Source organism: Mytilus galloprovincialis, chromosome 3, assembly GCF_965363235.1.
Source record: "Mytilus galloprovincialis chromosome 3, xbMytGall1.hap1.1, whole genome shotgun sequence".
NCBI classification, from domain to species: Eukaryota; Metazoa; Mollusca; class Bivalvia; order Mytilida; family Mytilidae; genus Mytilus; species Mytilus galloprovincialis.
In genome coordinates, this window is record NC_134840.1 from 2,245,254 (window position 1) to 2,264,994 (window position 19,741).

Below are 19,741 nucleotides of genomic sequence, written 5' to 3' on the forward strand. Positions count from 1 at the left end.
AAGACTTGATTCGCGATCAGAATGAATAACTGGAGTAAAGCTATCTTTTAAAGTTTTTACAGAATCGCATGTTTTGTACTTTTTGTAAAAAAGTAAAAGTTTCCCTACTTTTGAAGGATTTATCTTTAAATCGGATAAAATGATTGTTCCTGAGGAGGTCCAGAGAAATGAGCACAGGCGACAATCCCTGGTCCTGGATAGGGTAGCCAGAAGCTCTGTGATATATACCCAACCTCGACAGTCTGTGGTGTCCAATATGTCGGGCGACTCTCGAACGCCGACGGATGTACTTCTGGAAATGAAGAATCGTCGAATGACCCTAGGATCGGACAGAAGAATGAGTATGAGACCTCGGAGAAAGTCTGTAAATCCCAAAATAGACCCGCCGCCCGGAATGGAATGTTTAGATGGCAAAAGGTTTGTCTATGCCCGACAGCAAATGGATTCGGATTTACTAGGTAATTGTGACTAAATTATGTTGGTTTTTTTTTATGATTGAACCGAGCAAAGCCGGCTATATGCCAATTTATTTCTACTTTGCTTATTGTCCTTACAGATTTTGATGCTGTTAATTATTTTTCGTTCGTTTTGGCGTTCAAAACAATAGTGAGAAAAGTAAATCCAGATGCACCCTGAAACCTGTATCATACAGAACTGTCTCGTACACTAGGTTGGCGACGCTTCGTCTTCGACGGAGCAAGAAGTTCAAAATTGAATGATACATTTTTATTTTAAAATTCAGGTAAAAGTCAAACAAACTTTTATTATTTTATTTTATTAAGCTTACTATCCAGGACAAGTTTACTTTTATACTTACAGTTTTACGTTTGAGTTGTAATGATAAATTGGTTACGCTTCAAAAACATTTCGTTTTGTTAATTCTATCGCCTTAACGAAACGTGCGTTACAGAGAAAATAAGAATTCATTTGTACGATTCATTGTATGGGATGAACAAAATTACTATGTTAAATCTATTAAGCTTTGAAAAATTAGAAAATAGAAAAGGATTAACTTTTTTAACAGTATTCAATACCAACAGTCATTTAAGAAAAATTAATAATGATATAAGTGTTGAAATATACAAAACATTTTTACAAATAAAAGAAGAAATCTAAATACTGCTATCTACAAACCAAATGAGAAGAGAAATACGATATATAATGAAGAAATATTGGACTGATATGTAGTAATAGTTAACAAATAAATGCTAAATATGTGAGCATGATCTTAATATACTTTACAGCTGGCTGTGGAGCTCCAAACACCTATAAAGTTTGGGATGAGAATGAGGAGGAATTGTTCTATGCCTTAGAAGGTAGCTTGATTTAAACATATACAAGGTTCAAATGTGTATACACAAGATTTTCTTGTTCTTACCTTTCTTCTTTTGCACGAATCAAAAAAAAATATCCATATTGTTACTTCGCGAAATGTTTTTTGATGAAATTGTAAGTGAGGCAATAACGTTCCACATGTTGTCGCTGCAAAAATATCATGTCACGTCGCTCGATAGAATAACTGAAACTCGACGCAAAAAAGTCCGTTGCAACTGAAAACTAAGGCGAAAACTCGTATCGGAAAGTCAAAAAAAAAACTAAAGACAAAAACTCTTACGAGAAAATCCATTACAACAAAAAAATAAACTAAAGGCGAAAACTCTACCGGAAAGTTCCCTTAAAACAAAAACTAAAGGCGAAAACTCTTGCCGAAAGTTCCGTTACAACAAAAACTACTAAAGGTAAAAAATCCTTTACAAATTAAACTCGAGTACAAAAAGACGAAACTTCTGCTACAATAGACATTCGGGGCGAAAAGTCAGTTTAAACAAAAACAAAAGGAGAAAACTCTTGCCGGAAAGTCTGTTATAACATAAACTCTAGGTGAATAGTCCGTTACAACAAAAAAGAATACAAGCAAAGTGCAGTCACCTACTCTTGTTTATTCATTAGTACAGACGTCATCATAAAAAAACGACTTTGTTACAGGTTTTGGAACACAGAAAGTTTAGATATTTTAATATCGTTGGGCGTTCAGTCTTAAAATGATTACCTTCTTTTGATGATTTTTCTCAGAGTCTAGCTGTATATGTCGCTGGGCCTGTGGACCAAATCGTCAGTTCCGATTGGAGTTTTTCTCTCCCCAAGACGACCTGGTATTTGCTTTACATCGTACGTGCTGTCGTTGTGACTGGTGTTGTTGTCTAGATTGCTTCATGTGCGTACACAAGACATATGTGGTTGACTGTCTGGGAAGGACTCTGGGATCTGTTAAACAAAAGTAAATATTTTATTTTAGGAGTCAGACTGAATGATAAAGGATAAGGTATGAGTTGTTCTTTTAAATAATCATTATTGTTTGATAGAAAATGTTGCTGTCAAAAAATAACTATTATAATTAGATGAATATTCACATCTATAATACTAAAATTACGAGGTCCAATTTGTCAGCCGTCATCGGGTAAAAACGACAAATCAAAGAATTCAACTCTATATATAACTAATATAGGACAATGGTGTAGATTAAAAATTACACCACTCCAGACCCTTTTGTTTTCCACATAATTAATATTGCCAATAATTAACAAGTTCCGGGTCGAATCCGATACCGATACCAATAGTATATTCACCTGTTAGCTATTACCTTATCTGTACGTTCCGCATTTGACAGGCGCACCACCAAACGGTGTATTTAGGATTTTGCTATATACACGGGTCATAATCAAAGGGCTGACACTACTAAATTCAATCATTGTCAAATTGTTCCCTATTGTAGTTTTATTCAGCAATCAGCAAAACTTTCTAAGATAACTAATATAGGACAATGCTGTTGATTAAAAAATAGCCAGGACCTTTTGTTTTCCAAATAATTTTATATTACCAATAATTGATAAGTTCCAGGTCGACGGGTTCAAACAGAAAGATTTGAAAACAGAGAAAACTTTGTATCTTATAATCGACATGACTTTATCAGATGACAATACTAATTACTAAAATAAGGCTTAGGCATAGTTATTGTTTCCCACTAATATCAGTCGTAATGAATTTAAACACAATTCACACCTCAAGTTTATTCCAAAATATTCCAAGTTACAGTGAAGTGACTGGATCCAAAGTATAAACAGTAAGATGAGATTGACTACAAAGAAAATGCAATCATCATAAGATTTTGTACCAAAAAACAATGTTCAAAACATTCACAAAAATATAAACATAGGTGTGAAAATATAGTAAACAGTTATTGTAACATCTAGGATTTACACAAGTAATGAATAAAGTTCGTATTTTCGAAAATAAACAATTATCCGATTGGCGATATTTATCATTGTCTCAAGTTCACATTAACGGCATTGAAATAGTTAAATTTACTTTCATATTATCACAAAATGCATAGAATAAAAGTAAAAATCAACATACCTTATTTGTTGACTCTGATATTTCTATATAATTCAAAATTAAAGGGTTCAAAATTGTCGTGACACGTTTCTCAATTTTCAGGGAAAAATATGATGGGGAAAGTAACCAATGTACCTAGGTTAGTTTCATCAAAAATCAATAAATTTGCAAAACGAAATTTGTTACAATTCAAAACAAGAAATTGGCCTTTACATACCAGCCCCTAAATTGGGTTCTTAACTAGAACGCAATTATCAAAAATAAATCAAAAGGACAATTATATCATAATGTTCAATAAATGTCTATCATATCAACACGAGTTTGGTGGCAGCTGTGGGTTTTTAGTCACTTTCTACAAGAAGACACAATTTCGCAATTGGTCTCATTAACACAGAATTTGCAGTTTTCACTTTGACAATTCTAACAACATTGTCCTTGTCTTTGATTAGTTCAATCACACGAGCCATGTTCCACGAATTTCTCGGTGCATTGTCGGAAATGAGAACTATGTCTCCTACTTGCATATTTCTTGTCGGTTTTGTCCATTTTGTTCTGCGCTGCAATAGAGGTAAGTATTCCTTTCGCCATCTAGTCCAAAATAAATCAGCGAGATACTGGATTTGTCTCCATCGCCTTCTAACATAGCTGTCGGTCTTAGAGAACACACCAGGTGGAAAGCTTTCACCCGGACGTTGAAGTATCAAGTGATTCGGAGTCAATACATTTAAGTCTGTAATACTATCTGACGCTTCTGTGATCGGACGTCCATTAAGAATACTTTCTACTTCACAGAATAGAGTCATAAGTCCTTCATCAGTTAGTCGAATGTTTTGTTCATGCATGACTGAATAGAATACCTTACGCACTGATCTAATAAGGCGTTCCCATACTCCTCCAAAGTGTGACGCAGACGGCGGATTAAACTCCCACTGAATGCGTTTCTGAATCATGAATTCCTGTATTTGATTAAAGTTCCATCTTTTTATTTCTTCTCCTAGTTCCCTTTCTGAACCAACAAAGTTTGTTCCGTTGTCTGTCCTTATAAAGACTGGCACTCCTCTTCTCGAAATAAATCTCCTTATAGCATTTATGCAAGAGTCAGTGTCTAATGAATATGCCAATTCGAGGTGTATTGCCCTAATAGTCAGGCATGTGAAAATCACACCATATCTTTTAACTACACTCCTTCCTTGCTTTACCTCAAAGGGTCCAAAGAAATCTATTCCAATTCTTGTGAAAGGCGGATCATCAGCCTGAAGTCTTTCTTTCGGAAGATTTGCCATTTTCTGTTTTGCGCATGTTCCTTGATATTTCTTACATCTGACGCATCTAGACACTAAGCCTTTAATAATAGAATTAGCTCCTAATATCCAGTATTTTTGTCTAAGAACGGCTAAGATTGAATTCTTTCCTAAATGTCCAATTGAACGATGAATGTTCTCAATAATAAGTCTTGATATCGGTGAGTCCTTAGGCAAGATGATAGGGTGTTTTGATTCGTACGAAATATCCGATCGCTCCAATCGTCCACCAACTCTAAGCAATCCATCTTTGTCGACGAATGGATCCAGTTTGCTTAGTTTTGAAGAAATCTTGAGAGGACACTTCTTTTCAAGAGTCTGTATATCCTCACTTAAGTGTTTATGTTGCACATAACTAATCAATGACCTCTCTGCACACTCAACTATACTTGTTGTAAGTGTATCTGACATCTTCATACTCATTTTTCCGTTTCCGTCGATTTTAATACTGTCTTTAGCATTTCTAAAGTGATTGGCTGCAATAACGAACCGTGCTGCTATGGTGACTAAGCGTTCCCAATTCGAAAAGTAAGAAATAAGACGTTCCATTCCTTCAAATGATTGTACAGTGCAAACAGCCACTGGTTTCTTAACTTCTGGATCATTGCCGATAAAACTAGTGTCCTCGGTACACTGTGGGAATTTAATGTCTTTATCCCATAAGAAATCTGGCCCACGAAGCCATTGTGGATTTCTGTTATATTGTTCAATAGTCGCTCCTCTGGAAGCTAAATCAGCCGGGTTCTCTTTTGTGCCTATGTAGTGCCATTGATTTACTTTAGTTGATTCATGAATAACAGCCAAACGATTGGCTACAAAAGTGTGAAAACGTGTCTTTGAGTTTGCTATATATCGAAGTACTGACATACTGTCTGAATAGTAATAAATGTCATCAAATGAGTATTCTATCTCTCTTATAATCATGTTTCCAAGCCTAACGGCACTAGTAGCAGCTGTCAGTTCCATCCTCGGAATAGTCATCGATTTAAGCGGTGCTACTCTCGATTTTCCTAACAAAAAGGAACACTGTATACTACCTTCTTCATCGACTAACCGTATGTAAAATACACAACCATAACCTTTGTCACTTGCGTCTGCAAAACAATGTAGTTGGTATGAAACAATAGCCTTGAAGTGTTGAGGCTTGTAGCATCTATCTATTTTAATGTTTTCCAATCCTTTAAGCTGACTGAGCCATTTGTTCCATGACGAAAGTTCTGTGTTGGGAATTTCTTCATCCCATCCAATTTCTTTCTTGCATAATCCTTGTAGTATTGATTTGGCTGTCAATACAAACGGAGAAACAATACCAATAGGGTCATAGATTGAGCTGACTATGCTGAGAATTCCGCGTCTTGTTGACGGTTTTTCTTTAATGTTTATGTGAAATCCAAGTTTGTCATCTTTTATATACCAATACACTCCAAGTGCACGGTCGGTGAGACTATCATCTCCACAATTCCATTCCTCTATATTTCTTGCGCAATCTTTTTCAGGTATGGATTGCACAACATTTTGACTGTTACTTGTCCATTTAGTCATATTGAATCCGCCTTCTTTGCACAATTCAGTTACATTCTTAATAAGCGATATAGCACTTTCTTCTGTATCGGTAGAACTCAAACAATCATCTACATACATGTTCTTTGTCAGTGTATCAATCACTAAAGAATCAAATTTATCCTTGTTTTCTTTTGCCGTATTTTGTAGAGCGTAATTACTACAACTCGGTGAAGAAGTAGCCCCAAACAAATGTACTGTCATCCTGTATTCTTTAGGTTCAGTATCAACATTTCCGTTTTCCCACCAGTAGAAACGTAAAAAGTCTCTGTCCTCAACTGGAACCTTCACCTGGTAAAACATTGATTCGATGTCACCTAAGACTGCTATTTTATCCTGTCGGAATCTGATCAGTACGCCTAAAAGATTGTTAGCAAGGTTTGGACCCTGTAATAGCTGACTGTTCAAAGAAATGCCCATGTATTTGACAGAACAATCGAAAACAACTCGTATTTTGTCCTGTTTTTTCGCATGGTAAACTCCATGGTGCGGTAGGTACCAAACTTTGCCATCATTTCTATCTACATCTTCAGTAGGTACAGGTTCTGCATAGCCTTTCTCAATTATCTTTGACATGAAATCACAGTATTGTTGTTTGAAGTTATCGTTCTTGGCAAACTTGTGTCGGAGTCCATTTAGCCTTTTTATGCCTTGTACTGAATTATTCGGAAAAACAACATGCTGGTCTCGAAACGGAAGTGCTATGCAGTAGTGCTGATTTTCTAAATGTATAGAGCTCTCAACTTGCTGCATGAATGTTTTATCATCAATAAAATTCTCTCTTTTGTCTTCGTTCATTCGTTCTGGGAAGTCTAAATTAATGCTCTGCATTAATAAGTTCAACTGTGTTTCATCACATCCTTCATTTTGCATATGAACTCTATTCACTTCAAAGCTTGAACTGTCTCTAATAACGTTCCATAGTATCCACCCAAGTCGCGTTTTTGTGGCATGTGGGGAGCCGCTCGGTCCCGTGCATACGTTAAACGGTGTATAAGCATCAGGTACGTTGTTACCTATCATAATTCCTATGTCCGCATCAATCTCTGGGATATCCACTGATTCCAAATGAGTCCATTTCTTGATTTCTCTTTGAGTAGGAATATGCTCCTTTGATACGGGCAGGTTTTCCTTAGTATATACTTTAGGCAAATCCACCATGTGTTCCATTGACAGACTAGACACTTGAAGGCCATTGATTGCACATGTATTAATAGTTTGTGTGTTTCCCATTGTACTTATAGTTATCTGAGTTTTCTTTCCATTAGCTCCAAGTTGTTGCATTAACTTCTGGCTACAAAATGTTATGCTACTGCCTGAGTCGAAGAAAGCATAAGTCTCGACACTCTGGGATCTATTGTTCAATTTAACTCGCACAGGGATAATTGCCATAGCACAATTCACATCACCAGCCCCTTTATCACTACTAATGGAGCTAACTACAACTGGCTGTGTGCCTTCATGATTTGTGGGTATTTGCGGATCATCCTTTTTAACAGATGGCTCTTGCTGTGACGATGATTGTTTGTTAATTTGATTGTCAATATGAAGTATAGTTGGATGAAGCCGCGCACATATTGAGCATTTGAGTCTCCTATTGCATTTATTACTCATATGGCCTTTCTTAAGACAACCAAAACAATATCCCTTAGATTTCAAGTAAGTGATTCGGTCTTCGCGTGGACGAGCTGTAAGTCGTTTACATTTGTCTAAAGCATGTGTACCTTCACAATAGGAACAGCGCATCTCAGTACTAGGTGCCCTTTTTGCCACATCACATACATTTGAAACCTTTTGTCCATGTTGTCGCTGTTGATTCGTATTTCTAGAATTGGAATAATTCATGGCAATGTTGCCATATGTCGGATCTGTAGCTTTCTTGGCTTCTGCTTTTACAAAGTTCACAAAGTCATTAAACTTAACTGATCTATGTGAATCCTTTACACGAAAAACCACATTTCTCCAGCGATCATGCATATGGAAGGGCAATTTTGACATCAGACGTTTGATATTTTCAGAATACTCTAAAACACTTCCGGCTTCCATACTCTCCGTGCCATACTGACATTCAACCAAAAACAATGCAAATTCGTCCAAAGATTGAATATCTCCTGATTTAATATTTGGCCAATCCAATGCTTTTTTAATAAAGGCTGAGGCCATCACGTCTGTATCACCATATCGCTCTTCAAGATGACGCATTGATGCCTTATATGCTCTATCGCCTCGCAGATGACTGTAACTAGATACTACCTTATGCGCTTCTCCAAATGTCAGCTGCTCGAGGTAATTCATCTTCTCGTCATCTTGTTCACAGTTTAAAACAACCTTTGATTCAAATTGTCTTAAAAACTTCCTATATTCCAATGGGTTTCCACTAAATTTCCTTATTTCCGGTGTCGGTTTTCTCAAATGCTGCACCATACTTTGAAAGGCTGTTTCTACACTACTGTTAGTATTTATAGCCGAATTTTGAATTGGCGCAGATGTTATATCGTCACTTTGAGTTGGTCCGTATGATTCATGAACATTCTCTTTCGGAAGTTTAATATTGTTTTTGATCATGTTGACGGACGGTAGATTCACGAAATCTAACTTACTTGTGTCCTTCAAAATATCTGATTTCTTTTTAACTGGTTGAAATACTTTTGCCATCGGATCTAAAATTGCTGTTTCGATAGCTGGCTGTACTGTACTTTGCAAAGGTTTTGATTTCAATTCAACATTTTCAAGTTTTACTTTCGGAGTTTCCACATGGTCAATTTCACCCTTTTCAAACTTGTCGTATATCTTAGCTTTTGCATCAGCTACAGCTATTTCAGTTTGCATTTGAAGTTCATCTTCATCTAACTGTAATGCCGTTTTTGCCATTTCAAGTTCTCGCTTACGTTTCATTGCTTGTCTTTTAGCCTCAAGCTCAATCCTCTTTTCTTCAACTTCTAGTCGTTTTGAAGATACTGACGAGCTGCCCGCGCTTCTTACTGATCTCCCATGAACACTTGCCTGCACTTTCACTGGATTTGCATTGAGATATTCTTGTATCTTGAATTGACTGTTCATTAGAAAAGTATCTCTTGTAGTATGAATTTTCATATAATCTTCCTGCTCAAGGGCATTAAGTTTATCAAAATGAATTCTATGTTGGATATGAAATTGTTCATATTCCTGCATCCAATTTCCATAGCGCAATCTTATTGTCTCGAATGTCTCGTTATCAGAAATCAGTCTTATTATTTTTTCACTTAATCTTTTCAATCCATCATAGGATTTGGTTATTTGTTCTTCACTAAATTCTTTACCTTTATCGGTATACTTTCTTGGCCTAGCTCCGCCTGTCGCCTCTGAGGTCTTCTGTGCTTCCTGTTCATCCGTTTTATTTGTTTCAAAGTTCTTATCCATATTTGATTCTGTTTGTACAAAATCTCCTAACTCTGTGTTCACACTTTTCAAAATTATATTTTGATCTATTTTGCTGCCAACCTTATCTGTGTCCACACTTTCAAATTCTATTAATAGACTGGGTTCTTCCTTCTGTGACGTGCTCATATTCGTCAAATAAGTCAATGAATGTTTCCCACTAATATCAGTCGTAATGAATTTAAACACAATTCACACCTCAAGTTTATTCCAAAATATTCCAAGTTACAGTGAAGTGACTGGATCCAAAGTATAAACAGTAAGATGAGATTGACTACAAAGAAAATGCAATCATCATAAGATTTTGTACCAAAAAACAATGTTCAAAACATTCACAAAAATATAAACATAGGTGTGAAAATATAGTAAACAGTTATTGTAACATCTAGGATTTACACAAGTAATGAATAAAGTTCGTATTTTCGAAAATAAACAATTATCCGATTGGCGATATTTATCATTGTCTCAAGTTCACATTAACGGCATTGAAATAGTTAAATTTACTTTCATATTATCACAAAATGCATAGAATAAAAGTAAAAATCAACATACCTTATTTGTTGACTCTGATATTTCTATATAATTCAAAATTAAAGGGTTCAAAATTGTCGTGACACGTTTCTCAATTTTCAGGGAAAAATATGATGGGGAAAGTAACCAATGTACCTAGGTTAGTTTCATCAAAAATCAATAAATTTGCAAAACGAAATTTGTTACAATTCAAAACAAGAAATTGGCCTTTACAGTTATATTATACTTTAATTCAGTCACGGACCCGCGATATCACGGGTGTGTACTTGTATAAACAAACATATCCACTGTCAAATGCATTACAGTCTAATGGTAGACAGAATAACCAAAGTTGCATCTACCTAATAAATATATGACATATTTTCAACTGGACATTTCCAAATTACAATCAATCACAATCTCCCTTATGTCTGTTTTTATGCGACTGCCATACAAGTGGGAAGTTTAGCTAGCTATAAAATCAGGTTCAATCCACCATTTTTTATATAAGAAAATGGCTTCGGAAGTCAGGAATATGACAGTTGTTATCCTTTCGTTTGTTGTGTTTGAGCTTTTCATTTTGCCATTTGATAAGGAACTTTCCTTTTCGCATTTTTCTTGATGTTCAGTATTTTTGTGAATTTTCCTTTTTTTTCATAATAATGTTTTAAGAATATGTTTTCGGTTGTGTATTATAGATTTACTTGAATGTGTAAAGAACGATTTGACATATTGCATAGTCAGCCCCCGTTTTGTCTGTTTTTATTATGATAATGTGTTAAGATTCTGTATTACAGATTTACTTGGATGTGAAAAGAACGATTTGACCGTGATACTGCATATAGTCAGCCCCCGTTATGTCTGTTTTTATTATGATAATGTTTTAAGAGTATCTTTTTGGTTGTGTATTACAGATTTACTTGGATGTGCAAAGAACGATTTGACATATTGGACGGAGACGGTAATGTAGTGGCGCTAATAAAGGGACCAAACTGTGTGTGCAGATGTTCTACAGAAGCCTCGTTTAAGGTATTTGGCGGGAATTATGTGTAATGATCCTTTATAACATGGAATGTATTCGTTTTCATATTATTACTTATTTAGGATGCTACTCACTGTAATAGAGAGACGAAAGATACCAGAGGGACAGTCAACGCCATGGCTAAAAATAAAAAAAAAAATAAAAACAGACAAACAATAGTACACATGACACAACATAAAAAACTAAAGAGTAAGCAACACGAACCTTACCAAAAACTAGGGGGTGATTTAAGGTGCTCCGTAGGGATAAACAGATATTGCTTCACATGTGACACCCATCGTGTTGCTCATGTTATAACAAATCGGGTAAATAGTCTAATTCGGTAAGTCACATTCATGAAAGGGAAGGGAATATTAACCGTGTAAATTATTCTCGGTATACATATTTGTTCAATGGGAAACGCTAATAACTATATTGCAAAGAAAACACATAACATACAAAATAATGCATCCATACAATATTATACCAGTATTTAAAAATAAATATAATGACTGGGGGTTGTCAGTATGTACAGTTCGTCTGAGTACAGTAAATGCATATTTTCAAAGCTTAACAAGCTTAATTTCTTATGATCTTATTATGAATCTCAAAAACATATATATTAGTTTTTAGTTTTTATATTAAAATTAGATCTACGACAAAACAGGAGAAGATGTGATTGGAAGTATAAACAAGAAGTGGGAGGGAGAAAGAGATGACAACCTCAATGTGGATCATGAATACTTCGAAATACATTGTAAGTTTGTACTCAATGTGGATCATGAATACTTCGAAATACATTGTAAGTTCGTACTCAATGTGTATCATGAATACTTCGAAATACATTGTAAGTGTGTACTCAATGTGGATCATGAATACTTTGAAATAAATTGTAAGTGTGTACTCAATGTGGATCATGAATACTTTGAAATAAATTGTAAGTGTGTACATAAAAAGGTTTTGCAACTTATGTCAATAAGAATAGTCCGTTCCCCGATTTCAATAAGGTGGTTCAATAATTATTTATTTTAATAAATGTCGCAGATTAAAATTGTGAATGTATATTTTATAATGAAAATAACTGCATATATTTTTTTCACATTCGCTAGCCAAGGGTGACGATCCGTCCGGACTCCCAGAGTGGAACTACAAGAGTGGGACGGATCATATCGAAGAGGATATTTGTTTCTCAGATTACAATAATATCTTTAACCTTAACAAACGTTGGAGCGAGTACATTTTAACCCAGCAAAAATCTTACATGTTATATACAAGTAAACATAAATTTATGTAATTTTAATTTCTATATTAAATGTAATTACAGTTCCAGAAAAGATGGATAATATTGATAAGATGTTGGTTCTTGGTGGAGCTTTTCTTATTGTAAGTATTTTTAGAACCAAATTTCGTCGTTCCTAGATGTTTTTTTCTTTATAATTAGTATTTCAAAATAAGTCTTCTTTATTGTACGATTTAAGAACCAAACCATAATTTATTCTAGGCGGTCCTAAGTAAAACATTCTTTTGTAATACCTTTCCAAGTGACTATTTAAACATTCCAAAAATGTAAATGATTAAAACTCATTTGTCAGAGACGATTTTTTACTTGAAAAATCCCATGTTTATTTCATCAAAATGTAAAATACATCACACGAGGAGTACAAAGGAGTATAAAAGTCGAAGAACGTGTACAAATGTTATATTGAAAATACACATTTATTATTCAAGTCTAACAATCAAAACAATGATTGACTTAGTATACATATAAGCACTAATCAATAGACTAATATAAAATCTTTTTTTTCAGAATTACATGTATTTTGAGATGTCATAAAGCACTACATCTAAACATGCTAAAGAAATGACAGTCACGTGACGACGGAATTCAGATGATATGTTATTGATGTTGAATTGACTTTGTTACAATTAAATAAAAATGTCCGCAAAGCGTATTGAAAATTGTAATACTGTATACATTATATGATGAATTAGGTTTCATTCCGCTTTATGTCTATATTTTCACAGAATATATTCTACATCATTGTCATTAATCATGAGTTAATATATTTTAAAGTAGAAGTATAGATTACTATAACATGGAGATTTAATATTATGATTTCTTTTGATGAAATAAACTTACATTCGATAGTTATAAACTTACATTCTATAGTTATTAAAATGTTGAATCACTAACTCATTTAAAATATGTATCGTTAAATTAAATTCAGTAATGTTGTAAGATGTCAGACCAGAAAAAAATACTAGTATACAAAAATGTACTGAAGTCTACGTCCTTTAGTTTCTAGTGGATTGTTGTCTTGTAGGATTGTTGTCTTGGAGGATAGTTGTCCCATCGGTAGACATACCACATCTCCTGTTTTGTACACACTCCAAAAACAAAAGGAAAATACCTTTACTTTGTAGATGTAGCCAACACATCATTAAATGGAAAACCACAAAATTCATAAAGGAAAATTAAATACTAAGTCTCGGTCAAATATAAAAATAATTTTGTATCTTAAATCGAGCTTGTATGTTAAATCTGAGAATAAATACTAACGTCTGTTAATAAGTTTGTTGATCAGTCACAGTGTAAAAAAGATGCCACAAAGATGCCAACAGACAAAAGTCATAATATTTAGCTCAATATAATCAAGCATACAGGTTTTGGAATAACTGATGGAAAGTTTTTTTTCCATTTCTAATTTCATGCCAATTATTAACTTGAAGCAAAAGTGAATATGTGTTTGCTGTCGACGTTCAGTGCAATATGCTATTTATATTATGTTGTTTCTCGTAACAAATTACTTCGCACATAGTTTACTGATGAAAAATTAACAGCATATGACTTGGAGAAGTGTGTTAATAGGAAATTATTGATTGAAAATGAGGTGCATAAAACAAAAACTCATGTTTTCATTTAAGAATTGATATTCCATCATAAAAAAAAATAACGATGCTGACATTTGCAGACATATTTCATTCACCAGCAGTTTTTTTGCGTCTATGTTTGAACAAATAGTGTGTACGCATAAGAGTATAACCACTAGTTGTATGATACAGCGTCCAAGAAACTGTTTCACTGTCTGTTGTCATTAACATATTTGTCAAATTGATCAGATATTCTGTATTGTTAGAAATGGAATGTGCACTGTGTACTGGGTGAGTAGCTAACATATAGTTTTCATGAACTTATTGGCATTAATATTTAATGAAAAGAAGCTCAAATATATAAGACTGGATAGTAAGGACAAATATATTTCGTTTCTGAATTACTTTCTCCTATCCTTGAATATATGATTCTTTGTTTTTATTTTAAATATTGAAAAATTATATTCAATAATGTTTACGGTAAGTAACAGAAATACAATATCCTTATTTTAGTGCGATGGTTAGGTGTTTCTGTGCTAAATGTCCAAAGAAAAAGAAGGCAATTCAAAAGAATAAAACGAACAGTTCCCTTGGAGTTCTTTATAATCTGATCATGTGATCTCTAGTGGATTTTTGCCTCATTGGCAATAGTAACATGTACTCATCTTATCAATAGGAAAATGAATTCAACGCACAAATTGAAAAAAGAGACTAGTTCAACCTTTTCCTAAGGATTAAGAACTATTTGAGTACAATATGTGAAAGACAGAACATAGGAAATGATTTTGCTATAAATGAAGTATATTTTACATTTTTATCTCTAGATAAGACAAAATTTAATTTTATAAAATTGTTCAAAACCTTTTGTATTTTGTATTTGTAATTTATGTTTGAAGTTATGCCTTCTTGTATGCCATTGTTGAAAACATATTCAATTCACAATCACTTCATTTTTTAAGATTCAGTTTGGCATGTAAACAATCATGTGATATGAGATAGATAAAGGCAATAGTAGTATACCGCTGTTCAATATTGCAAAATCTATAATTTCCGAATCGTGGTTGGTTTTTCTGGTATTATAAAGGTCCTGATTACAAATGGCTTTCTGCTCGTCACTCAGGATGGAAATCAACGACTAGTTTTTACAATACTAGTGTGATTGTGTTTCTGTCAGATCTCTACACAAAATCAATACCCTCATATCGAAACAGTTGTTAATCATTCCCTTTATGGATAAACATTCTTACTACAGACAAACATTCTATCTTCTCTTTAGGGTGTAAATTAGTGTTTATTTCAACAAAGGCTACAAGTTTTGTTCTAAATAACATGTAGACATAACTGCATCGGATATAAATCAACTATATGCAACTGAGTACCAATACATCTGTCAATATATTTCTGTTCGAAATCATCTCTATGAAAAGTCTATAGCTGTTTGAAAATTTATTGTTTTAAGAGCCATATAGAACAGACCAAATTCATCTTTAATATCGATATTTGAATGTTCAAAAATTGATAAAGTCTTTTACATGTACATGCATACGTGCACCTAAATAAAGTCGTATTCTATCTAACGAAGCTCTATTATGATGATAGCAGCTATAGTACACACATTGTGATGATAGCAGCTATAGTACACACATTGTGATGATAGCAGCTATAGTACACACATTGTGATGATAACAGCTATAGTACACACATTGTGATGATAGCAGCTATAGTACACACATTGTGATGATAGCAGCTATAGTACACACATTGTGATGATAGCAGCTATAGTACACACATTGTGATGATAGCAGCTATAGTACACACATTGTGATGATAGCAGCTATAGTACACACATTGTGATGATAGCAGCTATAGTACACACATTGTGATGATAGCAGCTACAGTACACACATTGTGATGATAACAGCTATAGTACACACATTGCTAGTGTTTGATAGTGTTATTGACTGCATGTAAAAGGGGAGTTTCAATGAACAATGTACACGTCAAGTATTTTATGGTTCATTACCTTTTTTTTTAAATTCTATGTAGAAAAATGGGGGATGACAAAACAGAGACTAGGTTAACCTTAATTTTGGGACACACAGAATTTGTGTGCTTGATGGATTATAAAATTGACTTTTTATTTTACATGTTGTTTTTACAAGTTGAAAACAATTTAAATGGGTATTAGCTGTCATCTAGCGTCATCTTCGTCGATTTGAATCAAACTTTTATCAATAACATACTAAAAAGTATATCCAAATTACAATAGGTCTAAAATAAACAATAAACAATGCATGGACTTGGTAATATGTATCAACATAGACGTCATATTTTACCTATTGATATGACTTCCGAAGACTTTCGATGGTCATGTAACTCGATAAATAAATATCAATATACACAGATTGCATCCCCGTGCTGTTTGGTTTTACTAAGTCTTTTTAATTTCATAGCGTAGGTAAAACAAATGTTTATCATCGTTTAAGAATGATTTTTTGTTGTTGATCGAATCAGTCAACCAAATGATTCATCCTTTGTTCGCTTTCCATGTTGACATTCTTTTCTTTTATTAGCTGAATAGCCCATCTCCAGCTAAGGGGTTAAATCAAAGGTCACATGGATGCGTATTCAATGAAGTAAAATTATCAATGATGTTTTTTATCTTATTTTGACCAAAATTGAACCTAGATTGAACAAAAAAACGTCACATTTTTTTTCATATTTCGTAGCCTATGTCTCTTTAAGTGTTAGTAGGTTTGAGTATAACCAGTGTTACAGGTATAAGATGTGGTATGAGTGCCAATGAGACAACAAGTAACAATTTATAAAAGACACCATTATAGTTCAACGTACGGTCTTCAACTCGGAGCCATATCTCTCACCGAATAGCAAGACATAAAGGGCCCAAAAAGACTAGTGTAAAATTATCCAAACAGGAAAACCAACGGTCTAACGAGAAACACGTATGAACCACATCAACAAACGACAACTACTGAACACCAGGTTCCTGACTTAGGACAGACTGTGCAAACACATGCAGCGGTTTAAACGTTTTATATAGGTATTATACCGGTATAAACCCATTTAAGAATCAATCAACTATTAAAAAAACACACTCCAAGTTGAAAGGGCTGGTTTTATAAACTGATATGTTCCTCAGATTTGCTACTGTTTTGTGCACAATGTTTAATACGTTATAAATTTGTTAATTGTATTTTTCTTTGCAGATCAGAATTAGAACTTTATCGTAAGTCGGAAATAGTTGTGAGGAGAAGATTGTGATCAGTATAATGGACATTTGTCGGAAATGCAGATATATTTGTTTTATTCGCAGATTACGTAAACGTGTGTATCTCTGTCTGTTTATACTTGCCTGCTTCGGGTATTTAGCATATCATGATTTCTTTCAATATCCACGTATTGTAAATCTCGGGAAAGCTCAAATAAATATTCTGAATTCTACTTCATTTCCACTTTTGTTGAATGCATTACAAAACCAGTATTGTATCCATCCTTCGCTAGATCCGTATCATCCATCAGTCGTTAACTTCTTCCATCCAGTGAAGAAACAAAAATGCCAAACCGAGGCAGACTGGGTTTCTGTGAGTAATGGTTCTGCGCAGATTATGTCTGGTGCAACATTTAAACGTGGACAAATAATATGTCGTCTAGTCCCTATATTAAGAGGTCAAACAGACGACATTATCAAGTATGGTAAAGAAACAAAACTCAGTCAAAACCAAAAAGTTTCTGTACCTTCTGATTTCATGAAAACTTCTTGTAAATCTAAAACTGGTCATCGATACATGAATATTCACTCGACAATCGCTATTAAAAAGTCAATATTTGACAGACTGAATAACCTAAAGACAAAGTTACAATCCGAAACCAAGCTTAACGTTTTAATGCTTGGTTTTGATTCTGTATCTCGAAACACATGGCTGCGCATGCTCCCATCTGCTCATTCCTATTTCAAGAATGATCTGCAAGGGATAGTTTTGGAAGGTTATAATATAGTTGGCGACGGAACCCCTCAAGCACTCTTACCTATTCTAACTGGTAAGACAGAAGAAGAATTACCAGAAGCTCGTAGGGGTCACCAAGGAGCAACAACTGTCGACAGCCATCCATGGATTTGGAAAAATTTCTCCCGTTTAGGTTACGTTACACAATGGGGAGAGGATATGGCCTTTATTGGAACCTTTAATATGAGAATGATGGGATTTGATAAGCAACCGGTAGATCATTATATGCGTCCCTTTTATCTTGTAACTGAGAAGCTACACAAATTTTACAAACCATATTGTCTAGGTTCTCAGCCTCGTCATCGTATAATGTTTAATTATCTAAAGGACTTTGTAAATGTTTACAGGGAACATCCGAAATTTAGTTTCTTGTTTCATTCTGAGTATAGTCATGATAACTCTAACACATTACAATGGATGGATCAGGATTTAATAAACTTGATGAAGTACATGTATGAAAATGGCCATCTGAATTCCACTGTTCTAATTCTAATGAGTGACCATGGTGCTAGGTTTCACGATATTAGACAAACATTACAAGGAAAGTATGAAGAACGTATGCCGTACTTTGCTTTTCGTTTTCCTGAGTGGTTTGCAAAGAAATATCATGTGGAATATGAAAACTTAAAGAAGAACTCAAAAAAGCTAGTAACTCCTTTTGACATTCATGCGACGTTTGAACACATTCTTAGCATCGCACAGTCAAAAAGTGAATCTCATATTACAAATACAACAGGTGCTTTAACATTACTAAGAGGTATCAGTATTTTGAAGAATATACCTCAGAACAGATCCTGTTATGACGCAGGCATAGCACCGCACTGGTGCGCATGTCTGCCATGGAAACACAATGACATAAACGATATAATCGTTCAGAAAGCTGCCGAAAAAGTAGTTAGTTTGATAAATTCAATGACGTATGTGTTCAGACATAAGTGTAGAACTCTGTCTATAATCAGAATAGTACGGGCTATGACGTTTACTCCGAGTAGAGATGTCGTAAAGTTTGTCGGCAGTTCTGATAAAGATGGTCGATATGCTAAATTCGACAATTCGCTGAAAATCCCAAATAATATATTACAAGTAACATTCCATACATCACCTGGTGATGCCATATACGAAGCCACTGTGGTACATGATAAAACATCCGGCAACTTTTTTGTTGACAATCGTGAAATCAGCAGAACAAATACCTATGGGACATCTGCAGATTGCATAGAAAACATAGCACCAAACCTACGTCAGTATTGCTATTGCACAAACATTTGATCTAAGATAGTTTTGCCATTTGATTCAATATATATAACATAGTACCCGACTATAAGCTTGAAATTACAATAATAAAAAAAAACATATTCCAATGAAGAGACAGACAAGACCTTTGATTTCAAACAAAACTAACCAGCTTCTCCACTCATCAAAATTCACACAGCTCACACTATTACTTAACCTCAATATTTCAGACGTTTTGTCATATAGGACGAAGGAAAAGAAATCATATTTGGTGGGAGTACATAAGAAAAATTCTAAGAATGACCACGACAAAGAGGGGATATTTGGAAGAAGTACATGAGAGAAAATACCGAACTCTGGAAAACCACTGGGGTAAATCAGTCAACATTGTGTTATGATCTTAATCACTA

The 19,741-nt window shown here is 34.3% G+C and overlaps 2 protein-coding genes and 2 long non-coding RNA genes across 4 annotated transcripts; 2 read left to right on the forward strand and 2 right to left on the reverse strand.

Moving 5' to 3' along the window:
* Positions 1-13,036, forward strand: LOC143069846 (phospholipid scramblase 3-like). The gene is made up of 7 exons (XM_076244650.1): positions 1-458; positions 1,245-1,316; positions 2,074-2,278; positions 11,096-11,210; positions 11,854-11,959; positions 12,527-12,585; positions 13,010-13,036. Exons 1-7 carry the CDS (start codon positions 140-142, stop codon positions 13,034-13,036), a joined length of 903 nt encoding a protein of 300 aa, XP_076100765.1. The 5' UTR covers positions 1-139.
* LOC143066933 (uncharacterized) lies at positions 3,054-8,070 on the reverse strand. The gene is made up of 2 exons (XR_012975798.1): positions 3,415-8,070; positions 3,054-3,136 (listed from the first exon to the last, which is right to left on the reverse strand). It is a non-coding gene; the product is annotated as an uncharacterized LOC143066933 (long non-coding RNA).
* LOC143066286 (uncharacterized) lies at positions 9,144-10,411 on the reverse strand. Its single transcript, XR_012975529.1, has 2 exons — positions 10,224-10,411; positions 9,144-9,945 (listed from the first exon to the last, which is right to left on the reverse strand). It is a non-coding gene; the product is annotated as an uncharacterized LOC143066286 (long non-coding RNA).
* Positions 13,037-17,295: 4,259 nt separating the features above from the next.
* LOC143066287 (uncharacterized) lies at positions 17,296-19,741 on the forward strand. The gene has a single exon (XM_076239277.1). The coding sequence runs from the start codon at positions 17,364-17,366 to the stop codon at positions 19,365-19,367; it is 2,004 nt and encodes a 667-aa protein (XP_076095392.1). The 5' UTR covers positions 17,296-17,363; the 3' UTR covers positions 19,368-19,741.